Source organism: Lipotes vexillifer, unplaced genomic scaffold, assembly GCF_000442215.2.
Source record: "Lipotes vexillifer unplaced genomic scaffold, Lipotes_vexillifer_v1.1 scaffold763, whole genome shotgun sequence".
Lineage (NCBI taxonomy): Eukaryota > Metazoa > Chordata > Mammalia > Artiodactyla > Lipotidae > Lipotes > Lipotes vexillifer.
Genome location: NW_006770909.1, coordinates 3,075,169 through 3,099,296, shown reverse-complemented (window position 1 = coordinate 3,099,296; position 24,128 = coordinate 3,075,169). Strand labels below are relative to the sequence as shown.

General features: G+C 35.1%; 1 protein-coding gene across 2 annotated transcripts in view; it reads left to right on the top strand.

Annotated features, from left to right (window-relative positions):
• ZBBX (zinc finger B-box domain containing) overlaps positions 1-24,128 on the top strand; it is a 102,852-nt gene that overhangs the window by 72,506 nt on the left and 6,218 nt on the right. The window contains exons 10-17 of one of the 2 annotated variants that reach the window (XM_007446422.1): positions 575-684; positions 1,065-1,165; positions 2,353-2,432; positions 4,229-4,365; positions 9,392-9,699; positions 13,333-13,486; positions 14,228-14,344; positions 19,644-19,901. In XM_007446422.1, coding sequence (XP_007446484.1) covers positions 575-684; positions 1,065-1,165; positions 2,353-2,432; positions 4,229-4,365; positions 9,392-9,699; positions 13,333-13,486; positions 14,228-14,344; positions 19,644-19,901 — 1,265 coding nt within the window. The remainder of the gene's footprint in view (positions 1-574; positions 685-1,064; positions 1,166-2,352; positions 2,433-4,228; positions 4,366-9,391; positions 9,700-13,332; positions 13,487-14,227; positions 14,345-19,643; positions 19,902-24,128) is intronic. The other variant, XM_007446423.1, reaches the window with a different exon arrangement.

The window sequence follows — 24,128 nt, the reverse complement described above, 5'->3', positions numbered from 1 at the left end:
ACCAAATGCACAAGGCCTCTAAGAATTCCTGTGCTTCATTGCCTTGTATGTGAGACAGGCCACATCAGACCTCATTGTTAATTAGATAATAGATGCTACAGCCGGAACACCTTACATTCTTATCATGGAAGCCTATTTTATTACGCGACTGGCTTGGTGGAAGTTCAGAAAAATGTCTTCAGTTCTCTTAGAACTTATCAACATAATGCCAAGTCTGTGAGATACAACACACATTTGTAAATTATCTTTGTAAACAGTGTGATACGTTTCATGGATTCCGTGTGTTTTTTTGCAAAAATACCAAATTCTATCATAACTTTGATTTTCATCCTAAAGGAAAAACGGTAAGATATGAAACTGAAAACCTTGTGTGATGTTAATTTGATTTACAAAATTATTTTAGTAGATTAAGATTATGTTATACAGTTGTACTTTTCTTCTGTGAATTAGAGGTACGGCTATGGTTTTCATTATTAATTTTGTAGACTCGTTTGTGAAATAAATCAAGATCTTGTCTGGAGAAATTTCAGATAATGTACTTTAGGCTTTTAATTGCTTCTTTCTTGTTTTGTAGAACTCCACAGGAGCAACGTCAAAACATGCTACTGGACACCTTTATACCTCGGTGTAAAACCAGTAGTGAGGCACTGTGTACTCAGAATGAAAATGATGAAGATAGTGATGGTTAGTTCAGCCTTAATTAGATATTTTCAAATTTACTATTTCAAATTATATACACTGAGCATTAATCAGCATCTGCTTTTCATTTTCTTTACTGTATCATTCTCAACTGCACTGTGTACACTTTATCTCCAGATCAAAATCATGTACACTCTCCTTTCCATTCTCTAGATTTACTTTGTCTTAGTTTAAATAGTTTCATTTAAAAATCGAATGTTAAGTAAATGTGTATTTTACTTGAACTGGGAAAATTGACAGTATTTATTCCTTTGTGTGGATGCACAGGAGAACATTCTTCTTCTATTGTTGCCTATGTTATTTGAAGATGAATTATCAGGTAAAGTATATGCTTTGATGATATTATTTTTAATCTTATTTTCTAGTTGAAGATATCAAAATACAACCCCCAGCTCTTTTTCTGCCAGTAGAAGAATTAAACATAGAGAGACTTGAACCATCTCTAAAAATAGTCGAACTGGATGATGTAAGTTCATAATGACCACTCATATTACTTAACAAACAGGAAATTCATAACATACAGTTACAACTACGTGTTATTTTCAACAAGATTTCTTGTTGAAATAAATTTACAAGTATATAACAAGTATTATAAATTTACAAGTATTTGAATTTAAATATGCTGACAGGAATACAACAGACGATTATTTTAATGTAGACAGTAAATTTGTGAGCTAAATTGATATTGTGTCATAGTATGGGAGATGAGAGGACGTTTCACTCTTTTAACTTGTAGAAATGTAGTTTAGTGTTTGTTTTATTTAGTTCTCTGCGTTATCAGGCTTTTTAACAAAGACTATTCTCATTATATGATATTTATTTAATAAAATTTGTATAAATTTAGTTTGTTGAATGTCAGTTAATATTTTCTATTTAAAGGAAAAATAGTATTAAGATTTAAGGGATTTAGTATAATAATAAATTGAATACAAACCTCTAGAAGACACCAGGTAGAATAAGCTGGAGCTAGAGCCAGTCAGAGCTTAGAGCTCCAGGCTGAAGGGTTAAGTTGTGATAAACTCAGTGCATTTCTGACTTTCTAGTCCTCTAGTGGCTGAGTATACCCCCTGTCCTCAATGTTGCTCTTACTATGGTTGTCACAGAGAAGGACTACAATGAGGAAGTACCTTTTTAAGTACTACTTTCTTCTTGAGGTTAATAGCTTCTGCTGTGTGTGTGTGTGTGTGTGTGTGTGTGTGTGTGTGTGTGTGTGTATGCCTGGCAACATTTTTATTTCTGCTCTGGATAAATTGAAGATTCTGAACAAATAAATACATACATGCATGTGTATTTGTGTGTGCTCTTCATTAAATTGTTGATGCATATGGTATGACATGCTGGCCAGAGAATGAAAAACATCTTAATCACTGATCTACTTGGCACTTAGTAGTTACAAAATAAAACCTAAGTTGTTATATTTGGTTCTGGGTGTGATAGTAGTGATAAATGTACTGACACAGCAAAAGCCCTCAGCAAATATCTGTTGAATTTGTTTAGTTCTCCTAGAACTAATGCTCTATGGCATATAGTCAGAGAGCTCATGACATTTCTTTGTGAGAAAAAAAATTCTCTAAATATTATGCACAAATTAGCTGGTTAATGTATTATGAATTTGTTGAACATACTAATATTATACAACATGCGTTTAATAAGACTGATGAAGCAGAATTTGAAGAACCGGGAAATGTCGTGCCTTATAAAGTTGAGTTAGCAGATACAGACAGTCAACAAAGGTAAGATCATTCTAATTCACTTTTGATACTTATTAAAAACTCACAAAAAATTAACTATCTCTTGAGAAATTCACAACATGAAAAAAATGTGACTTTAATGTTAGAATATATGTTATTTAAGCCATGTTTAAATTTGGGTACAATATTGCTAATATTTATCAGCATTCAGTAATTAGAAAATTATCTATAATGATATGTTTATACTCTTACTTAATATCTGGATTATCCAATAGATGCTTATGTATTTAGGAATTGTTATTATTTGAAATGGCCTCCCAAGTCATACATTTCATATGAACTTCCTTACTTTCTCCAAAGATACTCTTTGGAGTTTTCTTCAGTTTGTTATGAACCCTAAATAAAAACAGGTACGTTAATAAGTTGAGAGACAAGAAAATCCCCCAAACTATAGATTACTTCCTAGGTAGATTTTACTCTGTGATAAATTAAATAATGAATTATAATGATTCAGCTTGTAAATTTTTTTTAGAATTTTGTCATTTCCAAATGAAAAATAATATCTAGCTGTATCTGTTAGTAATGCTAAAAATTATTCTAAGTCCTCTTTGCTGTTGAAACTTTAGCTAGGATTTCACATGTTTTGACTACAAAGCATTAAGTTGGGTAAACAGCAGAATGAAGCTCCTATTAAGTAGCCCCTACACCGATTCTTTGTTTATATGTTCAGATCACCTTAGGCCCCTGTCAGCATTTTGGAGCAGCAGTGGGCCTAAGTGATGCCCTCAGACCCGAAAAGCCCCACGTTTGGACACATAGACCCAGATATTTAGCAGCAAATGTGCTTTTGGCAGGAGACAACCTTCTGGTCAGTATATAAGAGGTTTATATGCACTACTATATCCCTAAGGAAATGGATTTCTACTCTCAAACTTGATTCTTTTATATATCTTATCACAAGTCTTTGCTTTGACCTCCATGTTAGACAAGGCAGAGAAAGTTACTGATTACAGTTTGGCAATAGTTTTGCATCTTGGGTTTGGAGGTGCCCATAGAGTGTCTTTTCTAAGAGTCATAAAGCATCATAAGTGACACAAGAGGACCTTTCTGGTTAAGCATAATCCATGAGTTTTTATAATGGTACTATGTAGAGCTTACATAAGGCTATGTAAGGCTTTTGAACCTACACCACATAAGGCTTTTGAACTCATATAGTTCATGATGAACAAATAAAAAGTTTATTTAAGCAATAAAACCTTGATTTCATGAGCTTGATGAGATTGAAAGATAACTCTCCATTTTTAGAAGAAAGACCATGAGAAACCAAACTTATTTCAGAATTAATTTTTATTTTATTTTATTTTATTTTTTGTGATACGCGGGCCTCTCACTGTTGTGGCCTCTCCCGCCACGGAGCACAGGCTCCGGACGCGCAGGCTCAGTGGCCATGGCTCACGGGCCCAGCCGCTCTGCGGCATTTGGGATCCTCCTGGACCGTGGCACGAACGTGTGTCCCCTCCATCGGCAGGCAGACTCTCAACCACTGTGCCACCAGGGAAGCCCCTATTTCAGAATATTTTTAACAAGAAATTGTCAATTAAAAATTTGTAGTTAAATCAGGTTTGTCCCAGTTGCCTATTTCCTTTAAATTCATAATACTGTTTAGTTACTTGTAGTTCAGAATTGTCCACAGTACGTTGAAGCAAATATTAAATTAATGTGAATAACCCTATTCCCTTAAGGTTTTACTGTATTTATTTTAATAAGCTGGGTCTTTTAACTTTTTTATATATAATTTCTTTCAACTCTATTCTTTTGCTTGTCCCTAAACATGAAAGTTGCACATTTCATGATTATCAGAATACTTTTCTATATGAAAATGACATCCATCAACATCATATTTTCACCAAGGGAAAAACACACCTCTTACATCTTCATCTGAGCAACAATTCTTATTGTAAAGATAACTCAAAAGGTAACTTTTTTTGTTGTTACTTAATATTATTAATGGTGAATGTTAGTAACTTAATAAAACCAATAGGTATTGCAGTATGTAAAAGCTTTGCCTATTTTGCTGTTCATTTTAAACCCAGAAGATTTAGTCCTCAGGAGAAAATTGGTTGAAAATACATAATTTTCTATCAAATACTCTTTTTGGTCAATGGACAACGGTGTTTGTATTCAGAGGAAAAAGCAGCCGGTATAGGACTACTCTAAAAGTTATTATGTACTGAGCTAGCGTTTAAAGGATTACATAGATGGGCTTTTAGTGACAAAAGTCTGATTGACACTCTTTTGTCCTCCCTCCCTTGCACTAAATCTTTTCCTAAAATACTTAAGTTTGTGTAAAGTTTCACATTAATGATAAAACCAAAACAAATCATCTGTTTATATATCTACATTGTTATTACTAGTAGTACCCTTGGGATCTATAGATTAGAATACTGTGTGCTAATGTCTGGTTTTAATTTCTAGATGCTGAGATCATCATTTAAAGACAGTCATAGCAAAGTATCCTGGCCTGCGAGTCAGGTTTTGTTTTCATTTCTGCCTTAAAGTGCTGTGTGACCATGAACATGTCACTTCCTTTCTTAGATCTCACTTTCCGAAACTAAAACATGGGAACTAGATTATTTCTAATCTGCTTTTATCTACTTAGGATTTTATATTATCTACTTAGGATTTTCAGAAAAACCAATAAATATATCTTATGTGAAGAATTTGAGAGATGCCAGAGATCATTATTTAAAGGGACTAGTTGTAAAACTGATGATTACCTTTTCATTGGGAAACAGATGTTAGAGAACAGTGATTTGTAGAAATCATGCTGGTTTTAACATTTTCAGCTACGAAGCCTCTAAATCATATGACAATGAACTATACCCACATGGGAATTTAGGACTTTACAGGGCTCCAGGTCTAAGCCAGAAGGTATTTTTAACCTACCTGGAGCATGGAGTTCCAACTGCCTTTGGGAAAATGCTGAATACAAATGCCCATTAAGTGTTACTTTAAAGATACTTAATTTATTTGAATAGACTTTATTTTTTAGAGCAGTTTTAGGTTCATAGGAAAATTGAGCATAAAGTACAGAGTTCCCATATACCCTCAGACTCCACAAACTCATATCTTCTTCCACTATCAGCATCCCAAACCAGAGTAGTACAAATTACTTAACAATACTTTGTTAAAATCAATGAACATAGACACATCATTTTTACCCAGAATCCACAGTTTACATTAGGGTTTGCTCTTGGTGTTGTACGTTCTCTGGGTTTGGACAAATGTATGACGACTTGTATCCAACATTATAGAATAATACAAAGTAGATTCAGTGCCCGAAAAATCCTCTGTGCTCTGCCTTTTCACACAAACTTCCCTGCTAACCCTTGGCAACCACCGATGTTTTTACTGTCTCCAGTTTTGCCTTTTCCAGAATGTCATATAGCTGAAATCATACAATAGTCTTTTCAGATTGGCTTCTTTTACTTAATAATATGTATTTAAAGGTGCCCCCATGTGTTTTCATGGCTTGGATAGCTCACTTCTTTTTAGTGCTGAATAATATTCCATTGTCTGAATGTACCACAATTTATTTATACATTCACTTATTAAAGAACATCATGGTTGCTTTCAAGTTTGGGCAATTATGAATAAAGCTGTTATAAAAATCCATGTTTGAGTTTTTGTTTGGACATAAGTTTTTAACTTATCTCAGTAAATACCAAGGAGCAGAATTGTTGGTAAGAGTATGTTTAATTTTGTAAGAAACCACCAAACTGTCTTTCAAATTGACTTTACCACTTTTCATTCCCACCAACAGCAAATGAGTCTTCCTGTTTTTCAAACCCTTGCCAATATTTGGCATTGTCCGTGTTTTGGATTTTTGCCATCCTAATAATTGTATGGTGGTATCTCGTTTTAATTTGGAATTCTCTAATGATGTATGATGTTGAGCATCTTTTCATATGCTTATTTGCCATATATATCTTCTTTAATGAGGTGTCTGTTAAGGCCTTTTGCCCATTTTTTAATTGGGTTGTCTGTTTTCTTACTGTTGAAAATTTTAGAGTTCTTTTGTATATTTTGGATAATAGTATTTTATGTATGTGTTTTGCAAATATTTTCTCCAAATATTTGGCTTGTCTTCTCATTCTCTTAGCAGTGTCTTTCACAGAACAGAGGTCTTTAATTTTAGTGAAGTCCAGCTTATCAATTATTTCTTCCATGGATCCTGCCTTTTGTGTTGTATTTTAAAATGTCATTACCATAACCAAGATTGTCTGGATTTTCTCCTGTCTTCTAGGAGTTTTATAGTTTTGCATTTTACATTTAGGTTTATCATTCATTTTGAGTTAATTTTTGTGAAGAGTATAAGGTCTGTGTCCAGATTTATTTGGGGACGTGTGGATGTCCGCTTATTCCAACACCATCTGTTGAAAAGACTATCTTTTCTCCACTGTATTGCTTTTACTCTTTTGTCAAGGATCAGTTGCCTATATTTAAGTGAATCTATTTATGGATTCTCCATTCTGTTCCATTGATCTATTTTTATATTTTTGCTAATACCACTTTGTCTTGATTAATATAGCTGTGTGATAATTTTCAAAGTTGGATAGTGTCAATCATTCAATATTGTGTTGCCTATTCTGGGTCTTTGCCTCTCCATATAAATTTTAAAATCACTTTGTCAATATATACAAAATAACTTGCCGGGATTTTGATAGGGATTGCACTGAATCTTTAGATGAAATTGGGAAGAACTGACATCTTGACAAATTGAGTCTTCTTATCCATGAATATGAACTAGCCCTTCACTTATTTAGTTTTTTGATTTCTTTCATCAGAGTTTTCTAGTTTTCCTCATGTAGATCTTACATTTTTTTAAGATTTATACCTAAGTATTTCAACTTTTTGTGTGCTAATGTAAATGATATTGTGTTATTAATTTTAAATTCCACTTGTTCATGTTGGTGTGTAGGAAAGCAATTGACTTTTGTATGTTGACCTTATATCCTGCAACCATTCAATAATCACTTAGTAATTCCAGAAGGTTTTGGTCAACTCTTTTGGATCTATACATAGACAATCATCTAATCTGTGAACAAAATCAGATTTATTTCTTCCTTCCCAATCTGTACACCTTTTACTTCCTTTTCTTGTCTTACTGAATTAGCTAGGGCTTCCAGTACAATGTTGAAAAGAAGTGGTAAGAGTGGACATCTTTATCTCATTCCTGATATTAGAGATAAAGCTTTTAGTTTCTTATCATTAATTATGATATTAACGGTAGTTTTTTTTTTTAGGTAGTCTTTATTAAGTTGAGGAAATTCCCCTTTATTTATAATATGCTGAGAGTTTTTATCATGAATGAGTGTTGGATTTTGTTGAATGCTTTTTCTGCATCTATTGATATGATCCTGTGATTTTTCTTCTTTATCCTGTTGATGTGACAGGTTAGAATAATTGATTTTTGAATATTGAACCAAGACATCTATTTTTTATGACTTAAAAGGGCTTCTAATGAGACTAAATTAAATCATATCTGTACTTTCTGTATTGCATTTTAAACATTATTAAGAGGCTGGGTTCTCACCTTTTTAGCAGCAATAAATCCTAATAATGGAATTTTACAGTCTTGCAAAAATATTGTAGAGGTTCGTTGTAGACATTTATACGTAGGAAATGGCAGCTCTATCCGCAAAAATATTAGATTCAGATAATTTCTTTTCAAGTTTAGTAGGAAAGTACAGCATTACCATGAAAGTTTCATTAAATTGAATAGCTTTTATGAAGTTTTTCTATAAAATATTTCTCTGACATACAACTCATTGCATTTCTCACAGTACTTGTGCAATTTAAGAGGTGATATTGGAAGTGGAAGTTCTAAGTACTGTGTGTAATTGCTAAATTGTATAAACATTTGATTGCAACAAGTAAGTCCTTTGGACTGTAAGGCAGAGTTTGTATCACTGGAGACTATTTTAGTCATAGCCTCTACTATTTTCACAGTCTGTTTATAGAGATAAGACACATATATTGGAAAGAGAATACGGGCTAATCAGATGAAGCTGTATTCAGTCTGGATATGTGTGTGTGTGTGTGTGTGTGTGTGTGTGTGTGTGTGTGAGAGAGAGAGAGAGAGAGAGAGAGAGAGAGAGAGAGAATGAAAGCAATACGGTACAAAACTTTTTAAAGAATTTTTATTCTTAAGAAAATCTAGAACAATGTTTCATAATCCTGGTTGCACATTATAATCACCTGGAGAACTTGGTGGAGGGGGAAGAAAACAAAAAACAGTGCTTAAGTCCCACTGTCAGTGTTTGATTTAATAGGTTTGGGGTCAGGCCCATACGCTGATGGTTTTAAAGAGTACCTTCAGATGATTCCATTGTGCAGCCAGGTTGAAAAGCAGTGATCTAAACCAAGTGATTTTTTAAAGCAGACATAATGAGGTGGGTGACTAATATAATTTTGCTCATTTTGTAGTTTTTCAGAGGCAGGTGTCCCAGCTTAAACATTTCTGTGCCCCTAAATGCTGCTGTTCTTTCATCTGGCAGATTTCCCTTTGCCCTCTCCTCATTACTAGTCATGCTAAGCAAAAGAGGTAAAATGTGGGAAATAAGGTTCCCTCTGTATTATTTCTCATAAATTGCTGATATAAAACTTGAGTGGGAGAGAGGGTAGGAAAGTGGGAATTGAACCACAGGCTGAAATGAAAATTTGCATCAATTTCAAGATTGCATTACAAAACAATATCTTGTCCCCCTCCATTACTTTAGGCTTGAATATATATATATATATATATATATTTATCATTTATGAACATAAGCCATGTAAAAGTATTTTAACACTGAGAACTCAGTAAAGAAACATCGGTTAAAAAAATAGTGCTTAATGATAAAGGTTTATAGCACAGAACTTTTGGTTAGTGAACAGTTTAATCAATTTATTTGTTTATATTTATTTATTTAACTTTTGTGAATATGTGTTTTCAACAGCAGGAACTTCAAGTGCAGATTTTGGTGACATTGTGAATCCTGATGCTTACTCTCCTGCTGTTGAAAAATTAGAGGAAAACAGCTTTTTTGAGAGAAATTTCAAAGAGGACAGCATAGATATAGAAAGTAGTCAAAAGTATGACGATTCCTGCATATCACTTGAGAGCAAGGATTCTTTGCCAAGTACAGATTTAGAAAAAGCCTCCATTAAGGGGAAATTATCTCAAGAGGACAAGGAATCCTTGGAATTTAGCAATCTGCATGAGAGGCCAAACTCTGAAGATTCTAAAACTACAGAGTCACCACTGGTAAATATCAATTATGTTTATTGTATTAAACATTTTATAATAAACATAAAAAATTCATATTGACACAATATATTCTTAAATGTTACTTCCTATTGAATTTAAAATGTGCGACCTTATAGTTGAAGAGTAACTCACATGGGAAAGAATAGAAATGACTTGCAGAACAAATTCTAATATGGTAAATGCCATTATAACAAATGATTTTCTATGACAAATAATTTAAGGCCCACCTCATGCACCATAGTAAGAGTGCTGTTACTTTTCTAAATGAAATTCATTATTATGAATAATTTACTGTAATAAATCCTTTCTAGCTTCCTACTCTATAGTCACTGGTTAAAATGAAAACAAAATGCAGTTTTGTAGATAAAACCAGTTTTTGTGCCTTAATGTAAATATACGGTTGAAAAGGTAATTCTTCAGGAATATGGCTAATAAAGAAATAGGGGTATAGTTTTCGTTTCTTCTTAGAGAAAAAAAGATAAAGCAGTTCATTATTGCATTATTGCCAAATTTAAAAACTCTATTTGAATCTCTGTTCTATGTACTAAAAATCTTAAGTAATTATGATTATTAATAGTAAGTTATTTAGAAATTGGACAAGTCAAGTGTTAAATTATTTGGAAATTGAGGAAGGCAAACACTTTAACAAGACTTTACAGTCATTTGTAATGAATCTCCAGGGTGCCTAAACTGAAGGAGGGACCAAAAAAGTTGAAGAAAGAATATTGAGTTGCTGCTGCTTCTGCTTAGGGGTTTGGATTTCTATGCCCACTTAGTGACAGGTCTTTTTCCTTTTCAAAGTGAGAAATTAGAATTGAGACCTCTGCAAAAATCTTAAATCCCTAAAAGTCTGCTCAGTCTCTGAAGGAATACACAAGGAGACATACTCACAGGTACAACAAGATGAAAGGAAACTGATTTTTGCAGGGGATCTGGCCCAAGTCAATAAATATCTTATCTGAAAAATGGAAATCTTGGACTTTAATCCAGCTTCAGTTTAGAGTTTGAATGTACATTTCTTACTTGGAATCTGCAAGCCAATAAATTAACACTAATGTTGATCCATGTCTATTGATGCCCTGATGTATCTGGCAAAAGTAAACCCCAATCCCTTCTAGGAAGACATTCCCACAATTTAGCCAATAACAGATTCCCCAAATCAACACCCACGGCAGCTGAGCTTCTCCCTTTCCTCCAGTGAAGAAAACAATTAATCAAAGAATGAATTTCTGCAAACAGAACAAACAAGTACTCTGGTTTTCCAGTTTCCCCAGGGCATCATGCGGAGGGCTAGGTGACACCTGCCCGTGCTGTGCGCTGTGTTATAAGAGAGGAATTCTGAGCATATAGAACCCAATTCTTTTATACGGGGCGTCAGCCTGCCTGACCTCTTCCCTGGGGGGGGGGGACATTATTTTCTGTAACCTAATAAAAGACATTTGGCAAAACTCACAGATACATAATCTGTGGTAATTCACATAATGGAAAGTAATGTAACAATTAAAATGAATGAAACATAGCTACTTTTATTAACGTGGATACATCTCAAAAATGTGATGTTAAAATTTAAATATGAAAGGATACATAGAGTAAATATGAGTCTGATAGCATTTTTGGAAACATTTAAGGTAATTGGAACTTTTTATGGATGCACTCAGATGAAATAATAGTCAAAAACTTACATTGTAATAGTGTATGTCAACTTCAATACCATAATATAATAAATTCTACTTATAAAGTCTAATATATATTTTTGGTATAGATATTTGAAGCAAGTCTTTTAAATTACTGATATTGTGTGAGAAAGTTATATTATGTGTTGTACATATCTATATATTTAAAGTATTTCATCATTAAAATTGAAATGTTAAAAAACTACTAATTTTGATCTCTTATACTACTACTGTAAAAAAAAATAAGTGGCAAATGATTATATCATAGAACCACAGTGCTTTACACTTAGTGGTAGAATCTACTTTCTTTTCATCCCTAATGACTCTACATGAACTGCTTTTACTCTTCCCCTGCCCTAGTAGAAACCATTCCCTGAGCAGAAACTATTTAGAAATCAGTTCTGCTCCAGTAGAAAATTCAGGAGTGGACAGTCGGGGCAATTTTAAGCAGTGGTATTACTTGACTTCAAAATGGAGTATAAGACAGTACATTTTGCCCTTCAATTTCCAGAAATTGAGTTCTTCATAAAGGTGTGGAATTGAGTACTAAGTTGTAAAGCAGCAGCAGTGAGGTAGGGGCATGTGCCAGGAAGAACATGGACTAGTCAGGGGCTCTTGGTTTTGAATCTGAAACCTCCAGTAGTTAACTTGGTGACATTGGGCAAACAAGCAAATTCACTCTCATTGTTCTCTGTTAGCCTAGGCTTTAAAAGAAACTTCCATATTTTCAATTGTCTAATCCAAATATGAGCTCCACTAGAGCTGAAGGGGTCCTGTGAATATATTTTTTTGCGATACGCGGGCCTCTCACTGTTGTGGCCTCTCCCGTTGCGGAGCACAGGCTCCGGACGCACAGGCTCAGCGGCCATAGCTCACGGGCCCAGCCACTCCGCGGCCTGTGGGATCTTCCCGCATCGGCAGGCGGACTCCTAACCGCTTCGCCACCAGGGAAGCCCCATTCCTGTGAATTTTTGATCAGTGTCTGGGAGAGCCAGTGAAGGAGTCATGAGTAGGGTGGACTTGGACTTGTCTTTGAAGGAAGTGCTTTATTGGTCACTAGCTTGGTTTCTTAATATCATTTATATGATTTATACATTTGAGTAGAGTTATCGTAATTTTCTTTGTGTGATTACTACCTTGAAACAGACGGCTTCTGGGCATTCGTTAGATACATTAGGGAACTGTTGAATACTGATAGCCACTCTGATTGTATTTTAAGTCCATCCAGAGCTCTCACTGGTACATCTCCAATCTGTTTCCTATTAGACCCATGTACTTTTTAAATCCCATATTTATATTCTTCCCTAGGATGAAAGCATATCAAAATATGAATTCATAGGGTGGTGGAGTAAGCCCAGGCTTCAGATCAGCCAGATCTATATATTCAAAATCTAAGTCTGCTAGTTTCTACCTGTATAAACTTCACAAATTACTTAGCTCACTGTTGCCTCAGTTTCTTACTGGTATATTTTATTCATGGTGAATGTTTTGTTAACTTGGATTTTCTCTGTGACCATGATCAGATCAGATTTGTTTCCATCAGTATTTTACTTTCGTCTCTGAATTTATTTTATGTATAGACAAAGACACTACTAGTACAAAAGCACAGCATATGAGAGAGACTATTTTCCAGAGTAATTTATGTGCAAAGACACTGAGGGAAGAAAATAAAGGAAAGTAAAGAGATAGGAAAACTTTACTTTTTTTTTCATGAACTTCTGTCCTCCTTAGATTTGATGGCAACTTTCAGATTATTACTGTAATTGTGGTTTATGCATTTTTCCGAATTTACTCTATATAAATGTTGTGTTATTACTTATGTCTCCACAACTAGAACCTAAACTTGATGTGGGCAGAATCCATGCCAGGAACATAGTAGGTGCTCAGTGAATGAACATGCTGGTTTGTGTGGATGAGATAAAATAAACTTAACTTTGTTGAATATTTTGTTTCCTAGTTATTACAAGAAATAGCCCTCAGAAGTAAGCCCATAACTGAACAATATCAAGGGCTTGAAAGATTCTTTGTTTTCGATAAAAATGAAAGACTCAACTTACTTCCTTCTCATAGCTTAGAATGCAACTACTCCAGTACTAGGATTACAATTGCAGGTAAATTCAGACATAAAATCAGACGGCCTGTGGACCAAGCTAACAGTTTTCTGACACCTTTTTTTAAAACAGTTTGTCAACATCTTAGGAAATACTGGGCAATTCTGTTCAATAAATAAATCATTTTCTTCTTTTCTGGCTGGAATTATTAACCCTGTGTGAGTTGCCATATATTTATATTTAAGGCTACTGTCAGAAAACATGGCTATAATGAGACTGAGAGAGATTATTTTCGTATTTTAGAAGTGTGGCCCTTAATAAATTAATAGTAATTCTTCAAATCACTTGATTGACTATCAATCAATCAATGTTAAGTATTGTACGATAATTCTTAAATGCCATCTTAAAATCTTAGGATCTGTGAGATTTCTGAGACATATCCATAATTTTCTTTTAAAGCCATGTTTTAGTGTCGCCTGTATTCTTAAATTTCCTATGTATTCAAATATATTTTTTCACATACAAATGATTATATTTTATGTTATATTGCTGTATACTTTTTAAAATATTTGTTTCTGTTCAAACTTGTATGTGTGTGTGTGTGCAATATATTTGCAATTTAGAATTTATTCCTTTTGTTGTATAATTATGAGATTTTCTTTCATAATATATACCTCACTGTTATAAATGTTTTTTATTTAGCTAAATATTATCCAGTAAGGCAATACATATAATAAAGCAACAATATGGATGTCTCCTCTTTTTCAACTTTATATAATTTTACCACTTTTCCATTTTTAGGAGACAGAGAATGGATCCCAGACCATAGCATAAGTGCCTATGCTGATAATGCAGTTGCCTTGGGTGTTCTGAAGAGAGCCCAGAACGCATCATCAAGGAGAACACAGCAAAAGACTGGTAATATAGGCTGTAAGGCTGCAGTGCCATATTGGTGGCTCACTTCTTTTATTAGTTTGTCTCTTCGCAGTTTACTAGGCACCTGAAAATTAGTTTTTGCCGTTACTTAATTTAAACTTACTCATTTAAACTGTCCTGGACTTTTCTTCCAAAACTAAAAAACCAAGAGTAGTCTTTATTCTTCTCAAAAGCATAAATTTTAAAGTCTTAGCTCCTTTCTGTAACAATGTATTAGAGAATAATATTTTTAAAACGTAGCTCAGGATATGGCATATATTTTGAACAACCGTTATAAAATACATACTGGGTTTCGTTACACTTTCAGGAAAGAGTATATCTATACTAGATTTTGCATACTCCTTGATTCGTATTATGATCACACAAAGCCATAAGATTGCTACTTGCTGCTGTGGTTAAGAAACCTCTGCTTTAAACCTGATGCTTAATGTGTTGGCCCTGGAATCTTGATTTCAGTTCATTAACTCTATTTTCTAGCCAAAATAATTGCAAGATTTTCTATAGGATAACTCTTTCGACATATTGAATGCTCATTGCAGTATTTTCCTAGTGAGGGTATGCAGAGAATTTTGGCATGATTAAAATCAATAGTATTATTAGATCATTATTGTTATCCTAAAATACCTTCTGAAGAAGGTTTGCTTTGTGCTGAATTTCATATGAAGTTGTAATAGATGACTGAGGAATTAAGGCAATTCAATACACGTGTTGAGTATGACAGCACTGTGCTGGGCCCTGGGAGAAAATGGTTGCATAAGGCACGTTTCCTGATCTTCGGGAGCCCATGGTTTAGGAGAAACACTTGACAAAGGGGGCTGTTTGCCTTCGTCTGAAGGCCATCTTCAAGCTAGAAATTTAATTACATATGATTTGTCCAAATATGTAAGGTTTATATGTCTCTCTTGCCCTAAATCCTGTGATTAAAACTACTTGGCTAGCTTAGATTCTTTCCATGTGCATTTATGTTGAGAACCTGTCAGATTTTAAAAAGGTTTTTTTTTAGTGGAAAATCCATTCATTTATGATAAATGTTTTTTGGCTCTATAATTAGATACCTATTCTCACATCAAAGTCTAGGGCAGCTTTAAATATTCTGGCTGCTTCCTTCTGAGGCAGTCAAAGATACTTCTTAAAGTCACTATATATTGATTAAAAACAAGTTCACATACATGCTATGAGAATTTGTTACTAAGACAAATCTTTATATGTAAGTAGCCAAATGCCTTTAAGTATCAACTTAGAGTGATCAGTTGAAATCAATAATTTACTATAAAAAACATTTGAAGGAGCACCTACTTGAGGCCTGGTGCTGGTGATATAAAATAAGCCTTCTTCCCAGAAGCCCGAGAGCTTAGAGTCCAGTTCAAAGGCTCTCGAATGTGAGCATGAACATAATCACCTGGGAAACCTGTTGCAATGAGGATTTTTCATTGTCACTCTTAGAGATTCTGATTCATTAAGGCTGAGATAAGGTCCAGGAATTTGCATTTATTTTATCAACAATTCCATGTCATGCTGATGTAGATAGTCCAAAAATCATACTTTGAGAAAACTGCTGTATAGACATGTAAATACATAACTTGTACCATATGTATTAATAATAAAAGGTTTATGAAAGAACCATGAGTAACATGCTTCTGGAGACTGATAGGTAACTAATAATAGTACAGATGATCAGTTATAATAGAGGTAGATGCATGTGCAGTCTTTTAGGAATGGAGATAGTAAAATAATTGCTTTGCCTTTGAAACATGTTGATATTTAAGATGTTAGAGAGTAGGTGACATTTCAGCCAAATCTTAAAGCATTATTAAGACTTCCCAGTTAGAGGTGGAAAGAGATGGCTTTCTGGACAGAGATAGTGGCCTGAAATAAAAATGAAATTTTCCTGACTATGCCACAAGTTACAGAAATCTTATGTTCTGAACTGATGCCAGTATATAAAGGAATTCCTCTTTCTGTAAGATTTTTAAGTTTGTGAATGTAAAAACATGATAGCTATGAAATACACGTGTGTTGAGCAGGAAGTCCATTGCTTCCCCCCACCCGCTGCCCAAACCTACTGCTCCCCGACTCCGACTTCCTATCTCTGTAATCTGAGGAAATTATAGATTAACACTGATCACAGTTGTACTATAAATATAACAGAAGAAATTGTCCTTGGTATTAGCTCAATAATATAGGCTATGATTACTAATAAGACCAGTGAAACATTGGGAAAATAATGTAAAATGGTGCTTTGGGTTACATTAATGGGCATAAGAATGATGATATATAAAAAAATATTGATCACTCACTGAAGAGTCTTTAATATAATAGTAATTATTACTATTCTAAATAAAACATTAGAATTGAATGAAACATAAGCAGAGCAACATGCTTTTTGCATACTGTTTCAATAACAAGTAGCATTCTGACCAAAGGACTCAATATTTTTTCCCTGGATAAAGGTCGCAAAACATTATTGTCTTTTGATATTCTTGCTCCACTGTGTAAATTACTGAGAATTTATACATTAAAAAAAAATGTATTTTCTAAGAGTTCCTGAAACATATATGGGAATATTATTTACATTGCCAATGATAGCATAAGTTACTTCCAAAAGGAATTTCTTATGTTTTATAATCTACAAATTGGACTTAAAAAAAAATATAGGATGATCCCTTTAGTTGTGGCATTTTTCATTAGTGCCCGTCTTAACTGGTTCTCTAATCTTAACCCTAGCAATAACACTGATAAGCTTATACAGGAAACACCAGAGGAAATGACACACCTAAATGAACAAAATAAAATCAAGGACCAACCTGAAGCCTCACTGTCTTTCTATGTTTTAGGTACTTTAAATTACACTTTGAGTATATGTCCAGTAAGAAAGATGGTCTGTCTCTTTGCTGTGTGCTAAGCATAAGTCTGATCCAACCCCAGTGTACTTGTTTTTTCTCAGCTGGGATCAATTAACCTCTAATACTGTAGCAGCCAGATGTTGTTATAAGAGTTCAGCAAGCATTTGTACTCTCCTGAATTTTCTGAAGGGCATCTACATTATGTTAAATTTTTCTCACCTCATGTTTGCCTGTGTTGGCAGAAGTCCAGTTCTTCCTAATAACTTCTTTTGTTTGTCTATTTTTTAATTTTTTAATATTTATTTATTTTTTCTTATTAGTCATCCATGTTATACACATCAGCGTATACATGTCAATCCCAATCTCCCAATTCATCCCACCACCACCATCCCCTGCCGATTTCCCCCCTTGGTGTCCTTGTTTGTTTATTTTAACGAGTTTTAAATTCCTTTTAATTTTGACTGAGACATAGCACAATACAAATAGAAGGGTGTGGTTTTCTCCATAGATATAGAAGTTTCTATTTATATAGCTGAATTGCTGTTATACTCTCTGACCTTTACTTCCACCATTACTGTTCCTACTTCACTCTTGGGAATGGCAAGTTTGTTTTTCTTGATGGCTATAAATAAAATATTGATTCTTTACATACTACAGGTAAAATCATTTCCAAATTCTAGTCATTAAAATAAATCTTAGGGATATTTACATTTATTTTTTTAAAAACATAGGCACGTTTTTTTCAGTTATTTTTCTTCAGAATTGTCTCTGAGCACAAATAGACACAAAAAGGTCAGAATCTTAATTTATTCACAATTTCACTCCCACAAAAATTGTTTTCAAACTTGATTTCTGAAATGTTCATTAAAATTGGTGCCCTTTGGGACTTACCTTAGTCAGTTTTAATTGCTTAAATAATTACATACTGCATTAAGATTCTTCTTAGGGTAGTAGCTACCTTTAAAATAGATCTTTTAAGTTAAAAGTAAAAGACAAACTCAATAATCATTAACCGTTTAATACATGACAATTGCCTGTAGCCACCCTTCTAAATCTTACATTTTCCTTTGAGTCAGTAGAGTGGGCATAATGTTATATGGCATATGTTAAGTCAAATCATGACTTTTATGATAATGACAATAGCACTTCTTTAAAGAATCCAATATTTTACACAAAGGCAATTTATATTAAAGGAATGCAAGATTATCTTATAAATTATTTACATTTAATATATATATATTTTACATCTTTATTGGTGTATAATTGCTTTATATATACTTTATATAAAGTATATATCGGAGTATAATTATACTCCGATATATACTTTATTGGAGTATAATTGCTTTACAATGGTGTGTTAGTTTCTGCTTTATAACAAAGTGAATCAGTTATACATATACATATGTTCCCATATCTCTTCCCTCTTGCGTCTCCCTCCCTCCCACTCTCCCTATCCCACCCCTCCAGGCGGTCACAGAGCACGGAGCTGATCTCCCTGTGTTATGCAGCTGCTTCCCACTAGCTAGCTATATTTATCTAAATCAGAACAATGATTCAGGATATTAAAAATATACCTGCACTATGCATTTCCAAATTTATGCCTTGAATGTTCATTCCCTTGACCTTTTTTAAAGAACCTTGTGAGCAGTACCAAATGATATATAGTTATGTTCTGTTAGTATGTTTTGAACGGATTATGTTTTCCTACTATGAAAGAAACACAGATATTGAAGAAACCAAGTCAACCTTTCAAATAGATCAAGATAAAGTGGTCACTACCCTACTGGAACAAAGTGATAATCTGACTCAGATCTGTGCTTCTGGAACTTTTCCACTGAGGCGCCCTATAAAGTGGCTGAGAGTGAAATCATATTTATTAGCAAAATTAGAGATGTGTTCTCAATTTCTTTAAAGCCTGTGTTTTTCTAAAAGATTTTGCATACTGGTTTATTTTGTCTCCATATCTGTTTTAATAGAAGAATGTTACACACCATCCAATAAAATTGGTTCACTAGGAAGTGATACCATGTTTATCCTATCCTCTTACAAGGCACAGTGTGGCATTGTCCTAGAATTTAAGATACAGGGCACAGTGGTTGGCTATGGGGTAGATGATAAGATTGGGGTGTTGAATTGTTGTGGAATTGCCTGGGTTTACAGATGTTTTGTTTTAGTTAATATTAAAATTAGCTTGCCTTTCTCTGAATGTAGAAAAAATTTGGGAAGAATAACCCAGAAGTGTTCTCTATGACATAGGGAAAGTAATTCGGGATTCACAAATTGAGGTAAACCAAAATGGATGATAATCTAAAGTTCATTTTCTCATAAACTCTGTTGCATGAATTTAACTGTTCTAAGTTCAGGGGACTGGTCTTTTGTATCTTTAAGCACTCATTCAGAATTTTAAAAACAGTTGATTTAAATTTTTTTTATTTTAGGCTGGACATCACAGAGAACTTCAACAGCAAATTTACCACTTTGCAACTCTGGGAAAAGAAGTTCCAGCTGCCTTTCCTCTTCTCATCCCCGGTCAAGAAATACAGCTGCTCGATCACTCTCTAGAGCTGCTTCTGAAATTTCAGAAATTGAATATATTGATGATACTGACCATGACGAGCCTTTCTTAGATGACACTGCTGACCAACAAACCTTAGACAGTTTGGAAAAAGAATTAAACGCACTGAGAAATCCTGCAGGTAATGCTATTTTTTCACCATAGGCAACATTAACTCTGCCTTCCACCTGATTCTTCATATCATGCTCCAAGAAAACAAGCCTTTCCCTTCTCTTTTAACCATCAACCTTTGTGTCTGTTTTCTTGACTATCCCCCGATGTCACCCTGAAAATGTTATAAAACATGTGGGTGCCCAGCCATATCAGAGATAGTCCCCTTAGCTCACATAATACACAGTTAAATCATGGCTTAAGGACCTTCATCCTTCATGCGGACATAAAAAAGTTGTTTTTTCTCCTTCCTACAAACTCAGTGAGTGGCTAATCTCTGTTGCTTTATCAAAGCCGTTGCCCAGCACACTTTGAGAAGTGAGCTGTTCGATCTTTTTTTTTTTTTTTTTTCCCCAGTTTGCGGGCCTCTTACTGTCGTGGCCTCTCCCGTTGAGGAGCACAGGCTCCGGACGCACAGGCTCAGCGGCCATGGCTTACGGGCCCAGCCACTCCGCGGCACGTGGGATCTTCCCAGACCGGGGCACGAACCCGTGTCCCCTGCATCGGCAGGCGGACTCTCAACCACTGCGCCACCAGGGAAGCCCTGTTCAATCTTTTGAAGCGGTGTTTCTCAAGTTTCAATGTGTATGCAGATCCCCCGGGGGTCTTGTTAAAATGCAGATTCTGATTCTTATGTCTGGGGTGGGGCCTGAGATTCTGAATTTTTATAAGACTTCCCAATTTTGAACCTTTTATTTTGATTCACTTCTAGAAGTTTTGATTGTGGTATTCTGGAGAATGTCTGAGTTTTATCTTTATGGTCAACTGGCAAGTTAGCTAGATTAATTTAGTGGATCACAGTTTTTTTCCTCTGCGCTCAGTAGACATTTCTCCAGTGTCTTCTGTCCCTGGATATGGTGCTAGTTAGTCCTTTGGCGTGGTTTTCCTATTTAACTTTTGTTTGGTTGAATTTAATTGTCAAATACTTCTTTCCCTCAGGTAGAGCTCATGGTAGCTCTATTACTGGAGTCCTGTCATGTTTGAGAATGCCTGCTACCTTTATATTTGAATGGCAAATTGACTGCAGGTAATTTCCTTGGGTCACTTTTCTCTTCGACCTTGAACATACTGATTCATTGTCTCCTGGGTGTGAATTTGCTGTGAAATAGTCTGAGGTCTCCAATTTTTTACTTCACCCTCTCTCTTGCATGTGACTTGCTTCTTTCCTGACTGGATGTTAGAAGAATTTCTTAATCTTTGAAATTCAGTTACTGGACTAGGATTATGTTTCAGTGTCAGTAATTCAGCATTCTTTTTTTTTTTTTTTTTTTTTTTTGCGGTATATGGGCCCTATCCCCTTGTGGAGCACAGGCTCCGGACGCGCAGGCTCAGCGGCCATGGCTCACGGGCCCAGCCGCTCCGGGGCATGTGGGATCTTCCCGGACCGGGGCACGACCCCATGTCCCCTGCATCGGCAGGCGGACTCTCAACCACTGCGCCACCAGGGAAGCCCAGTAATTCAGCATTCTTAAAGCTCTTAAGTTCCTCCTTATTTTCAGAGAAATTGTCTGCTGTTGTATATTTGAGTTGCTTTTCTGTTCCATTTGGCTTTCTCCTGCTGAGACCTGTTTTGTTTATGTTGGATCTTCTTACATTTTCTTCAACTGTTTTAACCTGTTTTTATCTTCCTTTGCATTTACTGACATCTTCTATGTCAGAATTTCAATTTTCAGCTGGTTTTAGTCCATTCTTTATTGATTGACTTAATAAATTAGCCCTTTAGAGGTATTGCTTTGACTTTTTTTGGTAATTTTTACTTTGATATAATTTCAGATTTACAGATAATTTGCAAGAACACAAGAATATTACAAGGAACTGCCATATACACTTTACCCAGTTCACCACCTGTTTGTCTTTTACCTCATTTGCATATATGTACACACATGCACACACACACAAACACAACACTTTTTCTGAACCATTTGAGAAGAAGTTATAAACATCATGACCCTTTTCCAAAAAATACTTCAGTGTATTTTCCACGAACAACAACATTTTCTTATATAACCATGGTACAATGATCAAAATCAGGAAATCTAACAATGTTACACTATAATTCTCTAATCCACAGTGCGTATCTAATTTTTAAAAATTGTCTCAGTGATGTTCATTATAGCTTGTTTTTTTCTGGTGCAAGATCTAGTCCAGGAACAAGTGATCATTTAATTTATTATCCTTTTTGATATCTGACATGTTGTTGTTTGATCTTTGATATTAGTTTTATTCTTTATAAAAATGTCATTTTCATTATTTCTTCTGTAGCCCAAGGACTTATGGGGGAATTTTGTTATGGTCTTGATCCGTTATCTACCACATTGTTCTTTCATTTAATCATTCTTTGTGTGCTACGGATTCTTGGTTTCTAGTTTGTTTGCATAACTAGTTGCTGTCAGTTCCATGTATCTTACTTGCTCACATGCATTGTGGGTGGCTTTGCTCATATCTTCTGTCTTTTCTGATATAGTGAGACTGCATTCTCCCTGAAACTCTCTCCACCTGTACTGAGATGTGTTAATCTTCTCTTTGGAGCTACTATTTGGGGGTTGGCTGTTGCACTCTTTTCTGTATCCTGATGGCTCAAAGGCACAGGAAGGATACATGAAGGACTGGGGAGTTTAACCTCTTTTGTTGGAGGATCTGGGCTCTTTTGTCTTTTTTTCTGGATTTTATTAAACACCAAACTTTACTGGACCTGATTTCAAGTGTGTTCTGTCCCTGGGGGGACACCTGCAAGTTTGCAATTTTCTTGCCTCTACTGAGATCTTCTGGTGGATGTTTTAGGGCTTAAAAATATTTATAATGTTTTCTCCTTACTTCCCCTTCATCCACTTTTCTCTAAATTCGTGTGGTATTAGTGAGAGTTGTCAGCACCTTAGATGACTCTCCTTTTCCTGTTACTAGTTTGTGTGCTTACTGGGTGGGGAGGGGAGGGGGTGGACAGCAGTAGCCCCCAGCTATACCTTAATGAATCTTCTGTTTATTCCTTTGGTTGTCCCTTGTCAAAGTTTATTATGTGAACTTGTACCTCTTTCTTTGGTTCTTTTTATGATTTTATTTTATTTTTTATTTTCCTGCTTTTTCCATTCATTTCATTAGGGGTTGGGGGAGGAGAGATTGTGATCCATCTTTACCTGTCATTCATTTGCCTGACTCCACATTATTAAAATTCAAATGGAAATATCCTTGGAGGTAATTCTCACATTAAAAGCCAATTCTAAAATGAAGCATGTCACCTCTGAACTGGATCAAAAGGATAATCATACAATTTTAAATCAGAAGGTGAAAGGTTTTTTATTTTGATAAATTGATAAGTTCCATTATTTACAAATGAAATATTTTATAAACAGTAGTCTTTCTTTGTTTCTAACCTCTCAGTTTTTCCATTTCCTCTGTCAGGTTTGTTCTTACATGCTTCACTTTTTCTTCGTGTCACTCATTTCTTCGTACTCCAACACCAATATTTTCAGTAGAATACATAACTTTTCATATATAAAAGCAAGCACCCACTACGTAGCCTGTGAACTGCCAGGGCTTTCTGATAGTTCAGGAGCAGAACGCAATCACTTATACACACTCTACCCAGGAACAGCTCTCTTTCTATCTGGAAAGATTGGCCTTGGATGAGTGCACAGCTTTGGAGACACTCAGCTGGAGCTGAGGAAGGAAGAGGACAGCATATCAGCTGAATCGTCCCAACAGTCAGTGAGGGGACAGATGCTATGGTGCAATCAGGCCTTATTCTAGAAAATTCACTGATTCAGCACAGGCTTTTGTGTTCTGTTCAGCATCACTGGGCAGAAAAATTCCACCTACATGTCACTACCCATGGTGCATTCTGGAAAAACTTCATGAGGTCTGGTGTCACACAGACACAGCTACACAACTGGACTCTTAAGCAAATATATATGAGTTTGCATCCCTGTGAAACCTGCCATTTTGTGAGCAGCAAACCTTCTGACTTGTTTTCTGTTACCTCTAGGATAGATACATCCACTTCTATCCTATCCACAGAAAAGACAGAAAATAACTATAATACATTGAGTAGTTTCTCCTTTGACTCTGATTGCTGAAGCTGACAGTAGAGCCACTTCAAAAGGAGGTGGGGCCGGCAGGGGGCTAGGGATGTGCGCGCACACGCGCGCATGCGTGTGTGTGTTTGCGCGCATGTGTATGCAGGTTGCAGATACAACTTCCTGCT